The following is an 18,684-nucleotide window of genomic DNA, read 5'->3' on the forward strand; positions in this document are numbered from 1 at the left end:
ACCCCAAGGGAGGGGCTGGGTGCCAGACCCTGCTCTTCGTGTCTGAGTTCACCGTCAGGGTAGATGTACATGGAGTGAACCCACCATGTCGGTGTACTCCCTTCCTGACTGACACAGATTGTGCCAATTACCCTTTGATCCAAAATCCACCTCTCAGGTCTCTGTGCCAATTTTGAGACCCTCGGATTGTCCCACTTTAAGAGCTGTTCCACAGCCAAACCTTCCCCTCTCCAAGGCCATTTCTCCGCAGATTTCAGCCCCCCACAAATCCAGCAATTCCACAAACCCAATTCCGTTGCGATTTCTTGCATCAAATCAATGAACAAGTTTCTATCTGGGGAAGGTAATTCTCTCTCAGAGTATTGTCTCTCCAGCATTTCATACTGCTCGCCCAATGTTTTCAATTGTTCTTGTTCAACTCTTTGTTTCCTCAATTCTGACTCCCTCCATTTCAGTTCCTGAGTTATCTCCTTCATTCTTCCCTCAGGATCCTCATTGTTTTTATTTTTCGCAAAGCAAACAACCCTATCATATTGAAGGCACACCCTGTCATCATTAGCTGGTGCCAGGTCCAATATGAGAGGGTCCTTGTTCAGGGTAAATTTACTGTCAAATTTCATATTCCTCGCCATCCAGTACATTTTCCCATTCATCATGCATATTCCCAGCCTTATGTTGTCATAGCACAACGGATTCACCTGGTAGTATGCAATAAAGATAGATTCTGCCTTCCCTCCGCCCTACATGGTTCGGTTACATTGATTACAAATGGGGATTGAGATTGGTTCCTCACTTTGTTTTCTCATTTGATGATTGTGATCACTTGACTGCCTGTGCCCTAGCCCTGCCTTAGGATTGATACACCAAGTCCCAATTTCCAATTCACATAATTTAACCCAAGTGCCATTTTTCCAACAGTACCTGCCAGTTCTCCTGAGACATTCATTTGGGGCTTGGTATGCTGAGTGTCCCCCGTCCCTTGCGACCGGGATCACCTGAGTGCACGTTTCGCACTTGTCCGCGGAGCTGCAACTTCCGCTTTTCCTCGGGACCTCAGTGCCCAGACTCTGCGTCCCGCACACAACTAGACTCAGGCCAATCAGGATTCCCACTAGGCGTGATCCTCTGCCTTTGCGTCTGCCCCCTGGGGTGCCTCCAGCGGCAAGGAAGACCATCTTCGCGGCAGCAGAACTCTTCGGGGAAGACGCCCTCGGACCTAGCCGCATACCTCCTCCTAAAGGCGCCCCACCGTGACAGTCTGATTACATCGGAACTGCATGGGACCCTGATGTATTTCCATCACTCCACATCCAAGATTTCTGCCTGAGATCTAAGCTTCCCACGCACCCTGTTTTGAAAAATGCGAAACCACTCCTCAGAGTCTAATTCAATGATCCCCAAATTGGTGGCTAAGGTCAGGATACGGTCAGTCAATTCAAGCTCCTCCTCTAAACACTGAGTACACAGTCCTTTCGGGCTCTGTCCCCTTCTACAATGAATGTCAAAAACCCCTTGACAATATTCACACTTAAAGTGTACAAACGGATAGCATACACCATCTGACAGTATACAATTTATCCGCTCGCTGTTGGTCATTTATGAGGACGCTGGAGTCTGATCTTCAAGTCGCCGAGGGAAGAAGTAATTTCCACTCAGGTTCTTCCTCCTGCTGTTCAACCTTTTTCACTCTAGACATGTGCGTCCAGCCTTTCTCTGCCATCTGAATGGCCGTGTCTGTTGTCAGGAGTACAAGAAAAGGACCTTCCCAGTGAGGAGAGAGCAGCATCTCTTTCCACACTTTAGCAAACACCTTGTCCCTTGGTTGGATTTTGTGAATAGCGATCCCCAGAGGAGCAGTCTGTGTCACTATTTCCTGCTTTCGGAGTTCCTGTAAATTCCTGTTGATTGCAACCAGGTATGGTTGAATCTGACCATTCTCAAACCTGGGGTGTCCCACCGGCATTCCATGTTTATATGGCATTCCATATAGCAATTCGAACGGTGAAAGCCCCGTCTCTGAGTGAGGCATGGTTCGGATGTTAAGCAGTGCCAAAGGCAGACACTTCAGCCAGGACATTTTTGTTTCCAAAATTAATTTAGATAACTGTGCCTTTAAAATCTGATTCATTCTTTCCACTTGTCCTGAACTCTGGGGGTCCCACGGGGTGTGGTACTCCCATCGGATGCCCAGTGCACCAGCCATCTGCATAATAACCTTTGATGTGAAATGTGTTCCTTGATCTGAATCAATGCCATTCACCACCCCATATCAGGGTACAATTTCCTCTAACAATTTTCTGGCCACAGTCTGGGCCGTTGCCTGTGAGCTGGGGAAGGCTTCTACCCAATAGATCAATTTATCTACAATTACCAATACAAATTTGAACCTTCCCACCACTGGCAATTCCGTGAAATCAACCTGAATTCTTTCAAATGGTCGGTACGCAATGGGGCGACTACCCAGGGCAGCCTTTCTGGCCCTTGATTTGTTTACTTTTTGACAAATCAAACACCCTTATACCTCTTTTCTCACCAATTCATAAAATCCCTTGCACCCGAAAAATTTTAGGAATTGCTCTGCCAGGGCTTGTGCCCCCCAGTGCGTTTTCTGGTGCAATCTCCGCAAAATCCTTCTGGTAAAACCTCTGGAAACTAATTCCCTCCCATCAGGTAACTTCCACTTAACTTCCTTCAAATTTGCTCCGATCTTTTCATAGCATTCCATCTCCTTTTGGGACAGCTGAGGGGAGGTCGTCCGGGGTCTCTTCCCCTTCAATTTCTGGGGTACTTACCACCATCAACGCCACAGTTTTGGCCTCCTGGTCTGCCAAATTGTTCCCCCTGGTCCGGAACTGAATCCCTGTCTGATGTCCCTTCACATGAACCACCGCAATTTCCTCCGGCCCCCTTAGAGCTTCTAAGATTTGCCAGATTAATTCCCCGTGCATCAGTCCCTTTCCTCTCGTGCTGATCAGCCCCCTTTCTTCCCAAATCTTCCCAAACGTGTGAACCACCCCAAAGGCATACCTTGAATCTGTGAAAATCATTCCCTTTTTCCCTTTCAGTCCCTTCAATGCCCTCAAAACAGCGTAAAGTTCGCACGCCTGTGCAGACCAGCTCGCATTCAGGGGACCTGCTTCTATCACCTTTCCCGTTTTCCCATCCACAGCTGCCTATCCCAATTTTCTTTTCCCTTCTATCACCCTGCTTGAACCATCCACAAACCACTTCTCCCCCTCGTCCAATTCTTCTTCCTCCAAATCCCCCCTGATCTTGGTCTGCAGTTCGACCACCTCCACGCAGTCGTGAACCAACTTTTCTGCAGCTTCCCCAAACAACAACTGCACCGGATTCTGTGCAGTCGTTGTCTGCAACTCCAAGTCCTGTGAATGAATCAAAATGGCTTCGTATTTTAGCAACCTTGCATCAGTGAGCCATTTGTCCGCTTTTTGCTGTAGTATACCCCGCATGTTCTGCGGTGCAAACACTACCAGTGGTGCCCCGAAGGTCACCTTTATCGCTTCCTTCTAGCAAAGCCACAGCCACAATCGCTTGCAAGCATGTGGGCCAGCCCCTGCTGACCGGGTATCTTTTTGTGTCCATTTGATCCGTTCTGTGGTGAGTTTCTCATAGAGAAATTTCACCTTTTCACTGTAACTTTCAATCCACTGCCGGCAGTATCCCAACAATCCCAAAAGCTGCCGGACCTCCCTTTTTGTCTGCGGGGGTGGCAAGGCAATAATCCCTGCCACCCTTTCTGGGTCCAGTTTCTTTTTGCCCTTGGTTAGCCAATGTCCCAAGTACCTGACCTCAGGCTCTGTAAACTGCAACTTTGACTTTGAAACCTTCAACCCCCTTTCCCCCAAAAAGTTCAAAAGCTCAATTGTGCTTTCCCTTACCTCCCCCTCCCCCTGACCTGCAACCAACAAATCATCTACATACTGCAGAAGCTTTGTGCATCGGGTTGGTACAAAATGACTTAAAACCTGTTCAAGTGCCTGTCCAAATAAGTTTGGGGAGTCCACGAAGCCCTGAGGCAATGAAGTCCACCTGAGTTGCTGCTTTCTATTCGTCTCCGGGTCTTCCCACTGAAACACAAAATAATCACGACTGTCCTTGGCGAGAGGGCAGGTTTAGAAAGTGTCCTTTAAGTCAATTACACTGTACCAAGTGTCCTCAGGAGAGAGACTATTCAACAATATGTAAGGGCTTGAAACTGTGGGGAACAGGGTCTTAGTCCTCTGATTCACAGCCCGTAAATCCTGCACCAGTCTAAAGCTGCCATCGGTTTTCCTCATCGCCAGAATTGGGGTGTTGTGCCTTGACATACAAGGCTCTGGTGTGCCTTTTTTATTAATTCATCAATCACTGGTTTCAAATCCCTCCTCCCTTCCATGGAGAGGGGATATTGTTTGACCCGTATGGGGTCTTCTGGTCTTTCAATTTCAACCCGAATTGGTTCTATATCCAGTCTCCCAGCTTCCCCTGGAACATACCACACCCTCGGGTCTTTCTTTTCTTTGTCTGGAGCAGTGAGGCTATTAAAGCCTCACTTTGAGTCGTGCTTTTTCCACAGCTAACCCCACTCCCAGAGCAACCATCATGTCTCGCCCCAGCAAGCTGAAGTCTGCTCCTTTTGCCAATAATATATTACCACTGTGTTTTCTGTTTCCCATATTTATTTCTACATTTTTTATGATTGGAACCTCAAAGGGATCTCCCTTTGCCCCAGTTACCATCCTGGAGTCATCACTCAGAGCGCACCACTTTGGTAACTGCAACACCGTTGTCCATTCCGCCCCTGAGTCCACCATAAACCACATCTCTTCTTTATAGAGTTCCACTCTTAGTTTTATCAAGGGCTCCCTAGATGTTCCGGACCCCAAGCTGAAAAGCCCCTGATATCCTTAATCTTCCTGGAAAATTGCCTGATCCTTGGCTCTGTTGGGACAATTCCGTTTGATGTGCCCCTTCTGTTTGCAGTAAAAACACTCAAAATCCCACTTCTGTTTGCCCGAGCCCCTCCTCGAGACTGACTCGGTTTCTTTGCCAGCACCTTTTTCGCCGTGTCCTTCCCCTGTTCCTGCTTTTGAGGTTCCCTTACCGCTGCCACGAGAACCTTGGCTTGAATCTTTTGCTTTTCCTCGTCCTGGCGCATGTATACTTTCTGGGCTTCCAGCAACAGTTCTTGCAATCCCAGCTCCTGCCACCCGTCCATTATCTCTAGTTTTTTCCAGATATCCTCCCAGGATTTTGCTACGAATTGCATTTTTAGCAATACCATCCCCACTGGGGAGTCAGGATCCATTCCTGAGTACATCCTCAGACCCTTTCAGAGCTTTCTAATCACTCCGTGGGGGTCTCATCCCTCCCCTGACATTCCCAGAGCACCTTGCTCATGTTCTGCCCTTTTGGTATCGCCTCCCTGATACCTGAAATAACCATATTCCTTAAATTTATCATCTTTTTCCTCCCTTCTTCCGTCTGGGCTTCCCAAGATGGCTTCTGATTTGGCCAATGCTCCTCCTCAGCTCCCCCATTCAGGTTCCGCTTTTCCCAATCCTTGATCGCGGCTAACCGGATCATGTCCCTCTCCTCATTGTTAAACAATGACCTCAGTATTGCTTGGAGATCCTCATAGTTGTATATGCTGGTTCCCAAAAGCTCATCCAACCTCTCTGCCACCCCCAAAGGATCGTCCATTAATTTTCCCATTTCCTTTTTGAACACCCTCACATCACTGGTGTCAATCGGGGTGTGCACGTATCCAATCACCCCCGAAGCTGTCAGCACCTTCTGTAAAGGATAGATGCCAGGTTTTTCCTCCTCGTCCCCACTGTCCCCCACTGTTGCCCGCCTTGTTCTCCACCTTGTTCGACGTGTCTGGGGAGAGACATCCTTAGAGATGTCTACCTTTTTCTCCTCGATTTTCGGAGATGCCTGTGGACACGGCTGCGCCGCTGCCACATGGCCATGTGGGAAAGCGGATGCCGCCGCCTGCTCCGGTGGCGGCAGTGGTGCTGTCGCCTGTGCCTGTGAAGCCCCTGCCTAGGGAGCCATTCCTTGCGCCACTTGTGCCTGCACTGGACCTGGCTGCTGTGGGGCTGCAAGGTAAGGGGGTGGAAGATTTTCCAGCAGTTCCCATTCCCTCCCCACTTTTGCCACACACCGGAGAGCTCGTACCGGGTACAGACCCGAGCAAGCATGCCTCCGCATGTCAGAGTATTCGATTTCCTCAGGATCCCGTGGGCTGCGACCAGCCATGTGGTCAAACAAAGACTCACAAGTCCATGTTTCAAATGTGCCGAATATCAGCCAGACCAGGTATCTTCCAACCTCCCTCCCTCCCCATTTTTCCATACAAAAATGGATAATTTTCTCCTTGGACTTCCCCACCCTCCAGCAGGTTTTGGTCCCAGTATTCCAGCATCCACTCCAGGGAACTATCTCTGGGGATTTCTGGTAAGATTTTTCCAGGGACTTGGGAGGGTTTTTCCTGAGCTTTCTTCTTGTGTCTGCTCTTTCCCAAACCCATTTTCTCAAGGAATGTTGCGATTTTTCTTACCTTTTCTCATTTCGCCGGGACATCCGTTGCGAGTCCCCTCTCTCTCTCCGATGTCGAGTTTTCCAGCTTGCGAAAAGCCGCCAACTTGGCCAAGTCGAGCAGTGAACTGCTCTGCCGACTTTTGGGCTGTTTTCTTACCTGTTTCCTCCGGTCTCAGAAGGTGGACAAATTCCTGGAAGTTTCCAGGCTCGTCTCTCTCCTCCTGATCCTGACCGTGACCGGTTTTCCCCCTAGACTTCCTCCCGAGTCCTGGGTCTCATGTGTTTCGAACAAAAACTTTGCACTTCCCCCTTGACTGACCACGTCCCTCGTGGGAAAGTGGAACTGCAGTCGTGGGGGTCCACTCTCGCTCTGTGACAAAGTCACTTCTCACACACGCGTCCAATCACGTTCCACCCAACCGCACAATACGGTTCTTTTTCTTTTTCCTCTTCGTGCACGTTGAATTTTACGGGTGAAAAAAAACCTTGGGTCTGGGAAATCTCTCTAGAGCTTTTCCGAGCTTTGCCGAGAATTGGGCCCTCTGTCTCCCTTGGCTATGGTTCCGGTTGCCACACATGGATCCTATTAGGGTCCGTGACTCCAGTTGCGGCTCTTTTGTGGATCTGATTGATTTTCGGGAACCTATTCCGCTCGGGCTGCTGAACTCAGCAACGCACCCCCCGAGTGGAAAAGGGGTTCCCGAACCCCAGTCTCAGTTTACGCAGGGCCAGTCACCAAATTGTTTTAAATGATCAAATCGGCAGCCAATTTTATAATAAAAATTTAACAAAGCTTTATTAGATCGTTAACAAAACTAGAATTTCCAAAAACCACCACAGCCAAGACATCATCAGCCCCGGGTGCAGGCGCTGGGTGAACCAGGATCCGACTGACAAAGTGACAGCATTTCCCAGTGGTTCACCCCGAATGCTTCAAGCAGCTAGCTTATATACAGTTTATTCTGCCTGAGGCAGGGATGACCGAACGTTTCTTTGTGTCTCTTCACATGTAGAACTGGATCCACACATGTACAGGAATAGACAAAGGTAGGTCCAGGGGTCCAGATGAATGTCTGAGCACCTCAGCGGAGTCTGCATTTGTATGTAGTAGAGTGACGCCAGTTCTTGAGTACGGTAGATGTAATCTTCCCAGGTGCAAGTCCCGTGAGTGATTTAGACATTCCATGGAAATTATCAGTCATGGGCCAGGAAGGTTTCTTTCATTCGTTAACAGACTTGATATTATCTTAACGTTTTCCGGGAACTAATTGAATAACCATGAGACTCTGCTCTCAGCCAGGGTGATCACAGACATACCTTAGATTCTACAATATTTTATATACATATATAGCATGAATTATCTCTACCATATACTACACTGTGCTATGCTCTTTTTCATACTATCTCAAGACTATATGGACCCTCAAAGCAAATAGGATCAGAGAATGAATCTGGGATAAATCTTAACATATTGTATCAGACTTTTTTTCATTCAGATTGGTTTCCTGATCCCTGTTAACAGGGAAATGCCAAGTCAAGGAGGAAGGTGTCAGAGGCTCAAGTGGTTAAGCAGACACTTCAGTGCTGATTTATGGTGACTTAAAGTGATTACAACACCTCTATGTAAAAAATTCTCCACTTGTTAAACTTACAGTTGAAATCCTCTTTTTTTTTTGCCCTAGACTGCCAAGCAATGTTTTCAGGATCCGTCCTAGTGGACAGATGACCTGATGGTTCGTAGGAATGCTCTCAGAGTGCAAAAACCAACACGGTACAAGGGGGTTTGCAGTGATAATCAAAACAAATGCAGTTTTATTGAAATAACCACAGCAAAAATGTGATAGAGGGATTAAGAGAAAGAAAAATGAGAGAGAGAAAGAGAGAGAAGAGAGAGAGAGAGAGGGAGAGGGGATATAGCTACCAACGCAGTGACACAGTGACAAAGTCCTTTGGTCCAGTCCAGCCTGCTACGCTGGGGAGATCTCAAAGGCTCTAGCTAACTCAGAGGTTTTTATTACTGAAAATTGTGAGGGGAGGGGGAAACAGATACAATAGGGAACAGATGTAACAGGTAGTCTATGTTCTCAGCAGTAAATGAGAGCTATTGTTTTCTTGCTCCAGTGGTCACAACCTGCAGGCAAACATCTTGCTTTGGTCAGCTTGCCTCCCCCACACACCTCCCCTGGGCTGGGGGTTTCAGTCCCAGTCCTTGGAAGGAGCAGAAGGGCCTTTTAGGAGTTTCATGTCTCAGTCCTTGGTGGAGAAGCTTCTTACATCCCAGTCTGTCTGTCACGGTGGTTGTAAAACAGGTGTGGGTCTTCTGTGGGAGACCACCTGAAACTCAGGAGAAGTCCAGCCAGGCCGAGAGGTGGGACAGCTTCCAAAGCTGCTATTTTTGCAAATGGAGCACGGTGCCCCTTTCTTGGCATACAGCAAACACTCCTATGAAAACAGTAGCTTAACACTGAGCTTTCAGGTCTCAGGGCCCATGGCATGTGACTCTTCTCCTTCAGAGCCAGATATTCTAGATGAAGGGGGGGGTCTTCTCTTCGGTGGTCTCCCAAGGAAGATCGTGAGGGAAAATTTGGACAGACTCTCACAAATGTGTATTCTATTCTATTTGCCATCTGTTAGAGGTGTGGCAGTTATCTTATGTTAATTAGGAAGTTTTCCTTATCTCTTCCACAACCCATTCTCCCTCCAAGGGAGATATCATCTGTTAATGGGCCATTGACGGTCACTGCATGACTAATAGAATTACAGCATCCCATTGTGAGATGCTCTGCCCAGAGGGAGGAGCCAAGCATTCCTAACTGGCTATAATGTGAGATACTGGGACAGCAGAACAGCCTTTCCACTGGATTCCCACAGGAAGACTACACCCTTCTACAGGATCACTGCTCTAACAGAACTCCCACCTGCTACTCCAGGAGGACTGCAGCCACATTTCCAATTGGACTGCTACCAACACCCTGACCCACAGGGTGTCAGGTTATAGTCTGACTCTGTCAGTGTTGTTCTGATTTACTGCATTGTTTATTTTATTTTTATATTCTTCCCTTATAAAGAACTGTTATTCCTGCTCCCATATCTTTGCCTGAGAGTCCCCCATAATTTCAAATTTATAGCAATTTGGAGGGAGGGGATTTACATTTTCCATTTCAGGGGAGGCTTTTGCCTTCCTTAGCAGACAGCTGTCTTTCCAAACTGAGACATTTTTTCATCAGCAAGATTTTGTCTTTGTTCTTACAAAAAGACACAGACATTCAAACATTAGCTTATGTAGGTTAGATGGTGGAGTGTCTTGAGGTTTTTTTTTTGGCGGGGGGGAGATGGAGTACTTTCTGTCTTTTTGAGAGTTGTGAGAAAAATAGTTTTAACATTTTCTCAGTTTTCAGCAGCAGAATGATAATCTTTTAGAATCTGAACCAAAGTCTGCAGAGGTCACTAGTAAGTTTTCTGCTGACTTCCTGGCCTTTGGATCAAACTTTTTACTCCCTTCTCTCCATCCCTTCCTCCTCCAAAACAGCATTTGAGGAATAGAACTTCAATATTTTTACAGTGGTTGGAATATTTAAAAGTATAAAAAGTACTAATTATTATTTGCATTTTATGCTTGCTTTCAAAACTCTGCCCTCTAAATTTATTCTTCTGAGATTATTTAAAAAATTAATTTAATTAAATAATATACCAGAGGAGAACCTGTTGTAATCTTCTGCATTGTGGCAGCAACATAAATCTCATTTCTAACAGAGCTAGCTGTTTATAATTATCTGGTTTATGTGTACCGTTGCAGGGTGGCTGCACTCAACGAGTATATGCAATGACTTTATTGGATTTTTCTCAAGGATATTAACAAAGAAGGAAGATGTGCAAAGCATGGGCCCCTTGCACTATATGTGTGATACATTAAACTTGTGCCAGATTGTTAACTGGGATCTTTTAATATTCTGAGCTTACATTGCAGTGTTTTCTTCCTCTCAGAGTCTGGAAAGAGCAGTGAAAGAAAAGGTGGTCAATCTCGTTCCCATTCTCGTTCAGAATCCAGGTCTAGCTCAAAATCCCAATCTAGAAGGAAAAGATCTCACTCAAAACACAGGTAAGTATATTTATTATTTTGGACTAAGAATCCATACTGGAGTTTTTTTGAGTGCTGATGGTTACTGAAATTTCTTACTGAGTTGTGAGACAAGTTTCCCTGTAGAGAAAATTAGTAACTTTAACTGACCTAGATAGAGTAACTAGGAAGTTTGTCTCTGACCAAATACTCTTTCCCTCTAAATGCTGCCTGTTTCCTGTATTACTTTCAGGTATAACTCACTAGAAGGTACTTTTTGTGCCATGTAGCATAACTACTTTTATGGTTTCATGGTACATTTTGTGCCATGTAGCATAATTTCATTTTGTAACCTTTGTCTTTTAAAAATAAATAGTTATCTCTGTTTTGGGGATGAAACATTTAGTTTACTGTTAATGCCTTAAACATACAGGCTGGCTGGTTTTGCTAGTAGAAAGTTGCTGCTGTCCTGAACTTCTAAATATCTAGTTAACAAATGCTGTATTTTTATTAATTGAACTGTAAATGTAAAGCTGTATTTTTTAAAAGTCAGAAGAAAAAAGGCTTTAAGGGTAGTTTTTCATTCTTCAGATTTTTTTTTTTTTGCTTTGCTAATTTCTTAAGTTGTAAAACTGGCTTTGAAATATAGGACAAATAAAATTACTAGATCGTCCATAAAGTTTACCCGTTTTTTTTTTCCAAGAATGAGACAGTCTTTCTATGTAAGACTTGTAAACACTTCCTGAAATGGTACAATGTCAGAAATGTCTTTTGATCATTTACATAATCAATCTGAAGATATTTGACTCCATTAAGTATAAAAAACCCCAAAAAAACCTCAGTGTATTTGATAGCTTGCACTTTAAAATGGTGAGTGTTTTCAGTGTTGCAGCAACAGCACTATCCCATTCTTTCATCCACTGTTTTTTCAACAGGGCAGCTAGAGTTCTTTCATATACAGAAAAGCTGTCCAGAGGGAATATATCACATCAGTTATACTACCAAACAAGATTTTAGTGTGAATGCTTCAGATTTCATAAAATCATAGAATAGTTTGGGTTGGAAGGGACCTTAGAGATCATCTAGTTCAAACCCTCCTGCCATGGGCAGGGACACCTTACATTAGACCAGGTTCCTCAAAGCCCCATCCAACCTGGCCTTGAACACTTCCAGGGATGGGGCATCCACAGCTTCTCTGGGCAGCCTGTTTCAGTGCCTCACCACCCACACAGTAAAGAATTTCTTCCTAATATCTAATCTAAACCTACCTTCTTTCATTTTAAAGCCATTCCCCCTTGTTCTATCACCACATGTGCTTGTAAAAAATTCCTCCCCAGCTTTCTTGTAGGCCCCCTTTAGGTACCAGAAGGCTGCTATAAGGTCACCGTGGAGACTTCTCTTTTCCAGGCGGAACATCCCAGCCTCAACTCTCTCAGCCTGTCTTCATAGGGTAGGTGTTCCAGCTCTCTAATCACCTTCATGGTCCTCCTCTGGACTCTCTCCAACAGGCCTATGACCTTCCTGTGCTGGGGACCCCAGAGCTGGATGCAGTACTCCAGGTGAGGTCTTACAAGAGCAGAGTAGAGGGGAAGAATTACCTCCCTCGACCTGCTGGCCATGCTCCTTTTGATGCAGCCTTTGAAGCAGAATATTTTTATATGGTTGGCTGTCTGTGCTGCAAGCACGCATTGCTGAGACATTGTCGTGGTTTGATAGTGGCCCAATGCCAGGCATCTATGAGAGTCGCTCTATCACCCTCCCCTGCCACAGCTGGGCAGAGGGGAAAAAAATATCTAACACTTCATGAGGGAAATAAGGACCGGGAGAAATATTTCAAGGGCAAAACAGGCTCAACTTAAGGTTGCAAAGTGAATTTTATTACTAACAGAATCAGAGGAGGATAATGAGAAGTAAAATAAGCCCTTAAACCACCTTTTTGCCCCTCAGTTCCTCCCTCCTTCCCACTGACAGAGCAGGGAGACAGGGCATGGGGATTTTGGTAAGTTCATCACTGAGATTTTCTTCTGCTGCTCTAGGAGAGGAGTCCTTCCCCTGTGAGACTATGGGGTCCCTCCCACGGGAGACAGTTCTCCGTGAACTTCTCTCTGGCATGGGTCCACTCTCACGAGCAGCAGCCATACCCCACCTGCTGCAATGTGAACTCCCCCCACGGGAACACAGTCCTCCCAAAACTGCTGTGACGTGGCTCTCTTTCCAAGGGGTGCAGTCCTCCAAGGACAGGCTGCTCCAGCCTGAAAGCAGGGGCCCCTTCTCTCCACCGGGTCTCCCACTGGATCACAGCCTCCTCCAGACATCCACCCGCTCTGGCATGGGCACCTCCCCCATGGGCTGCAGGTGGATCTCTGCATCCCCTGTGGACCCCTGGGCTGCAGGGGGACAGCCTTCTTCACCATGGTCTTCACCATAGCCTGCAGAGGAATCTCGGCTCCAGCGCCTGGAGCACCTCCTCCCCATCCTTCTCTGCTGACCTTGGTGTCACCATGTTATTTTCCCTCACATATTCTCACCTCCTCCTCTTCTCTAACTACAAGCAAAAACTTGTGACTTTTGTTTTAATTTTCTTCCTAAATATGTAATCACAGAGGTGTTACCAACCTCTCTCATTGTCTGAGTTTTGGCCAGCAGCATGTCCATCTTCAGATCCATCAGCCATTGGCTCTGTTGGACATGGTGGGGAGCTTCTAGCAGCTTCTCACAGGAGCCATCTTTGTGGCCCCCCTGCTGCCAAAAACCAGGCCATGCGAAACCAATACATACATATCAAGCTTCTTGTCCACCAACACCCCCAAGTCCTTCTTCCTGGAGCTGCTCTCAATCCATTCTTCACTCAGCCTTTACCTGTGCTTGGAATTGCCCCAACCCAGGTGCAGGACCTTGCACTTGGCCTTGTTGAACTTCATGAGGTTTTTACAGGCCCACCTCTCAAGCCTGTCAGGGCCCCTGTGGTTGGCATCCCTTGCATCCAATGTGTTGACTGCACTACACAGTTTGCTGTCATCAGCAAACTTGCTAAGGGTGCACTCGATCTCACTGTCCATGTCACCAACAAAGATGTTAAACAGTGCCAGTCCCAATACTGTCTCCTGAGGATCACCACTGGTCACTGCTCTCCACTTGGACATTGAGCTGTTGACTGCAACTCTTTGAGTGTGATCATCCAGCCAATTCCTTATCCATCAAGTGGTCCATTGTCACATCACAGAATCAGAGAATCAAAGAATCACAGAATATGCTGAGTTGGAAATGACCCACAAAGATCACTGAGTCCAGCTCCAGGCCCTGAACAGCACCACCCCCAAGAACCACACCATGTGCCTGAGAGTATTGTGAAAAGCTTCTTGTCCAAACTCTGGCAGGCTTGGGGCTGTGAGCACAGGCTGTGAGGAGCCTGTTCCAGTGTCCCACCACCCTTTGGGTGAAGAACCTTTTCTTTAATATCCAACCTAAACCTCCCCTGACAAAACTTCAGGCTATTTCCTTGGGTCCTGTCACTGGTCACCACAGAGAAGAGATCAGTGTCTGTCCCCCCTCTTCCCCTCACAGGGAAGTTGTAGACTGTGATGAGATCTCCCCTCAGTCTCCTCCAGGCTGAACAGACCAAGTGATCTCAGCCACTCCTCACAGAGCTTCCCCTCAAGGCCCTTCACCATTTTTTTTGCCCTCCTTTGGATGCTCTCTAATAGCTTAATATCTTTCTTGTATTGTGGTGCCCAAAGCTGCATACAATATTCAAGATGAGGTCACACCAGTACTAAGCAGAGCGGGACAATCACCTCCCTTGACTGGCTGGTGATGCTGTGCCTGATGCACCCCAGGACATGGTTGGCCCTCCTTGGCTGCCAGGGCACACTGCTGACTCATATTCAACTTTCTGTTGACCAGGACCCCCAGGTCCCTGTCCTTTGCACTGCTTTCCAGCATCTCATTCTCCAGTCTGTACATAAATCCCGGGTTGCCCCATCCCAGGTGCAGAATCTGTCACTTTCCCTTGTTAAACTTCATGCATTTGGTGATTGCCCAGTCCTCTAATTTGTCATGGTCTCTCTGCAAACCCTCCCCACCTTTGAGCGAGTCAATGGCTCCTCCCAGTTTTGTATTATCTGCAAACTTGCTTAGTATCCCTTTGAGTCCTGCTTTCAAGTAATTTATGGAGGTGTTGAAGAGCACAGGGAGGGCTAAGATGGAGCCCTGAGGAATCCAACTAGTGACAGGTTGCCAGTCTGATGTCACTCTATTCATTATAACTCTCTGTGCCCGACCTGTGAGCCAGTTGCTCACCCTTCACATTACGTGTTTATCCAGATGTGTGCTCGACATTTTGTCCAGAAGGATTCTGTGAGACACAGTATCAAAAGCTCTACTGAAATAAAAAAAATAAATGACATCAACTGACTTCCCTTGATCAATGAGGTGGGTTACTTTGTCAAAAAAGGAAATCAAGTTTGATAAGCAGGACTTTCCTGTCATGAAGCCATGCTGGCTGTGACTGATGACTGCATTGTCTTTTGGATGTTTTTCAATATCTCCCAGAATAATCTTAATCACTTTACCAGGCACTGAAGTGAGACTAACAGGCCTGTAGTTTCTGTGGTCCTTCTTCCTGCCCTTGATAATCGGGACAATGTTCGGCAGCTTTCAGTCAGCTAGGACCTCTCCAGATTCCCAAGACCACTCAAAAATCATCGAGAGAGGTTTTGTGATGACATCAGCCAGTTCCTTGAGGATTCTTGGATGAATCCCATCAGGCCCCATAGATTTGTAGGGATCCAGCTGGAGCAGAAGATCCCACACAATTTCAGGGCTGACTAGAAGTAGATTATTCTCACTGTCATGGTCCTCCAGCTCAGGACACAGAGACCCCCTTGATCCATCATCCATGTTGATGACATAGGCAGAGAATGCGTTAAACACCTCTGCCTTGTCCATGTCCCTGTTTGTGAGATGACCATCCTCATCCTGTAATAGACCAATGTTATTTTTACACTGCCTATTGCTATTATTATATTTGAAAAAACTCCTTTTATCATCCCCCACAGTTCTGACAGCTTCAACTCCAGTTGAGCGTTACCATACAGATTTTCTCCCTACAGTGCTGAGCAACATCTTTGTATTCTTCCCATGTCACCTGACCTTGCTTCCACCTGGCATGCACCTTCCAGTTTTGCCTTATTTTCAAGAGAAGATTCCTGTTCAGCCAAGTCAGCCTTCTGCCTGGCCTGCTTGACTTCTTACATTTAGGAATTGCCTGCGCCTGGTGACCTTAGGAGGTGATGTTTAATAAGTGACCAGCACTGATGGACCTCATCACCTACAAAAACATTTTCCCAAGGGACCGTTGTACAAGTCCAAGTAGATGACATCAGTCACTCTTCTTTCATCCACCACTGCTGTATCCCCATTGTAGAAGGCCACTAAATTTGTCAAGCACAATGTGCTCTGGTTGTCAGCAATCATCTCCTTATTTTCCAGTGCCTGTGTTTTGTAATAATGTTACATAGTACGTGTTATATAATGACATCAAAACATTGGGTACCTTTTTAATGCAAGAACAATAATTTGTTCAGTTTTTTATTGCTTATCTTCTCTAACTCAGGAGATAACTGAAAAACAGTCTTTGTTTTGTGCAACTGCAGTAATCAGTGCTATTTTGTACTGATGCAAACCTAACTGATTTTTAGGAGATAAATTTGGATTTATTTTTCTTGCAGAACATCTGTGCTTTAAACAATTGCATATATATATTATATATATATATTTTTTTTTTTTAAGTGATTTTACCACTGCTATTGTCAGTTTTGAGAACATGCTGTGTTGTGGTTTAACTCCAGGCAGGAATGAAGTACCATGCAACCACTTGTTCACTTCCACCCCTCCTTCCCTGGTGGGATGGGGAGGAGAATCGGTAAAAGGTAAAACCCATGGCTGAGATAAAAACAGTTGATTAAGAGAAAAAAAAGTAAAACGTAAAAATAATACTAACACAACCAACAACAATTTTTAAATGTAATTACAATAAGAGGGAGACAGAGGAATAAAACCCAAGTGAAACAAGTGATGCACAACACAATTGTTCACCTTCTGCTGACCTATGCCCAACCTGTCCCCAAGCACTGATTGGTGGCTAATGGCCAACTCCCCCCAGTTTGTATACAGAACATGATGTTCCATGGTATGGAAAATCCCTTTGGCCAGTTCAGGTCAGCTGTCCGGGCTATGCTCCCTCATGGTTTATTGTGCACCTCCTCACTGGCAGAGCATGAGACACTGAAGAAGCCCTTGTATTGGAATAAGGTTCCCAATATTACCAGTTAGATTGTGCCTGGGCCAGTCTGACCCTCGCTGCTGGGCCAAAGGCAGCAACTGCGGTGTATCACCCCAGAGATACCTTGGCTTGCTGGTGGTTGCAGCTGGGCACTGAACAAGTCCAGGCTTGTTAGGAACCCCGTTTACCTGAGGAGGAATGGCTTCAGGCGATGGTAAAGAGAAAAAGGAGAGGATTCTGCTGGAGGGTTTAATGTCCAGAGGTTTATTCCATGGTTACAGAGGTCTGAACGTGAGCAACTGCTCCAACAGAATGCCGACCGCATGGTCTCATTCCCCTTTTAAGCTCAGGGACAGGGGGAGGGGAGGTACAGGTGAGCCACCAACCAGGTGAGAGGGGCAGGGTCTCAGGGGAAGATGACACCCAGATAGGCCAATGACCTCTGGGCATAGGGGCATCCTTTGAACTTGACCAACCACACGACGCCTTGCTGGAATGTTAAGCCTGATTGACAGGACTCACTCAGCATGGGGGCAAGGGGGAAGGGAGAGAGGTATAGGCACACCTGGGGAAGTGACCTGGAAGTCCAAAATGGGACATTACAGCACACCACAACATCTCCCCCTAGTTTTGTTTAAAAAGAAGAGGACTGTGTTTGTGGTGCAGAATAATTGCCAAACCATGGTTGGTAAATCAGTTCTTCCTCTACAGGAGGGTCAGTGTTTTCCACTGAGGCTTCCAGGTCATCCATTGGAGCACTGAGGGCTTCTAAATGGTAGACTTCAGGAGGGGGAGATGAGCTTGAAATTAACTTGAGCACCATGCGTTTGATTAGTCCAAAACAATGCTAAAAACTACAATAACTATAACTAAAATAAACAGCACTAAAAACACAGTTTTCAGAATAGATCCCAACCAGCCCGAGAGTCCCCAGCCTTTGAACAGTCCATTCAGCCAGTTGTCAGTTTCTCTGTTGATGTCCGAGAGCCTTTGTCAAGAAAGTCCATATGTGGTTTGGGCGGAGGCACTATGCAGGAGATCGCAGGTGGGATGATCACGAGTAGGACGAGAAGCAGGCTCAGTCTCGTGGCATCTTGAGGCTACACACAAACAGTGGGATCTAAACTGGTACAAAAACTTGAAACAAACATATAAACTATTCCAGATAGGAGGCTTAAATGGAATTTCCTCCAGAGAACACGGGCGGCGTTTTCTTCTCCAGGCAGCATGAGCAACCTGGGGTGCTTCTGTAGATTTCTCTGAGACCTTGGGAACATAGGGCTTTACCCATTTGGAAGGAACCCACCTTAAACCAGAGGGGGTGGACACACAGGCGTATCCACATCCCCAAGTAATCAATTTGTAGGGTCCCACCATTTTCCAAGTCTCAGGGTCCTTTACTAAAACTGGAGGTTTTTCTTTCATTAACCTATGATTGCTCCCCCCAAAGTGGCGTAGGATGGGTGGGTTCAGGCTGTCAAAAGAACAATTCAGAAAATTGATTGTGAATAGCGCCCTGGATAACCGGATGTGGGGAGGTTCCACCTTCAGAACCTGTTGTTGCTGGTCCAGGACCCTTTTAATATCACGGTGAGTTCTTTCTACAATGGCTTGACCTGTAGGGGAGTAGGGGATGCCAGTTTTGTGCTCTACTCCCCATTGCTGCAGGAAGCTCCCAAATTCCTTGGATTTATAAGCAGGCCCATTATCAGTTTTCAGCTCCTTGGGGATGCCCATGAAAGAAAAAGCCTGTAAGAGGTGCTTAATAGCATCGATAGATGATTCTCCTGTGTGGGCA

General features: G+C 46.3%; 1 protein-coding gene across 1 annotated transcript in view; it reads left to right on the top strand.

The window, feature by feature from the left end:
* LOC131095402 (splicing regulatory glutamine/lysine-rich protein 1-like) overlaps positions 1-18,684 on the top strand; it is a 94,794-nt gene that overhangs the window by 40,360 nt on the left and 35,750 nt on the right. The window contains exons 7-8 of the mRNA XM_058043096.1: positions 10,531-10,645; positions 10,871-10,873. Of these exons, the coding sequence (XP_057899079.1) occupies positions 10,531-10,645; positions 10,871-10,873 (118 nt within the window). The remainder of the gene's footprint in view (positions 1-10,530; positions 10,646-10,870; positions 10,874-18,684) is intronic.

The sequence above is a fragment of the Melospiza georgiana genome, chromosome W (assembly GCF_028018845.1).
Source record: "Melospiza georgiana isolate bMelGeo1 chromosome W, bMelGeo1.pri, whole genome shotgun sequence".
Classification (NCBI taxonomy): Eukaryota; Metazoa; Chordata; class Aves; order Passeriformes; family Passerellidae; genus Melospiza; species Melospiza georgiana.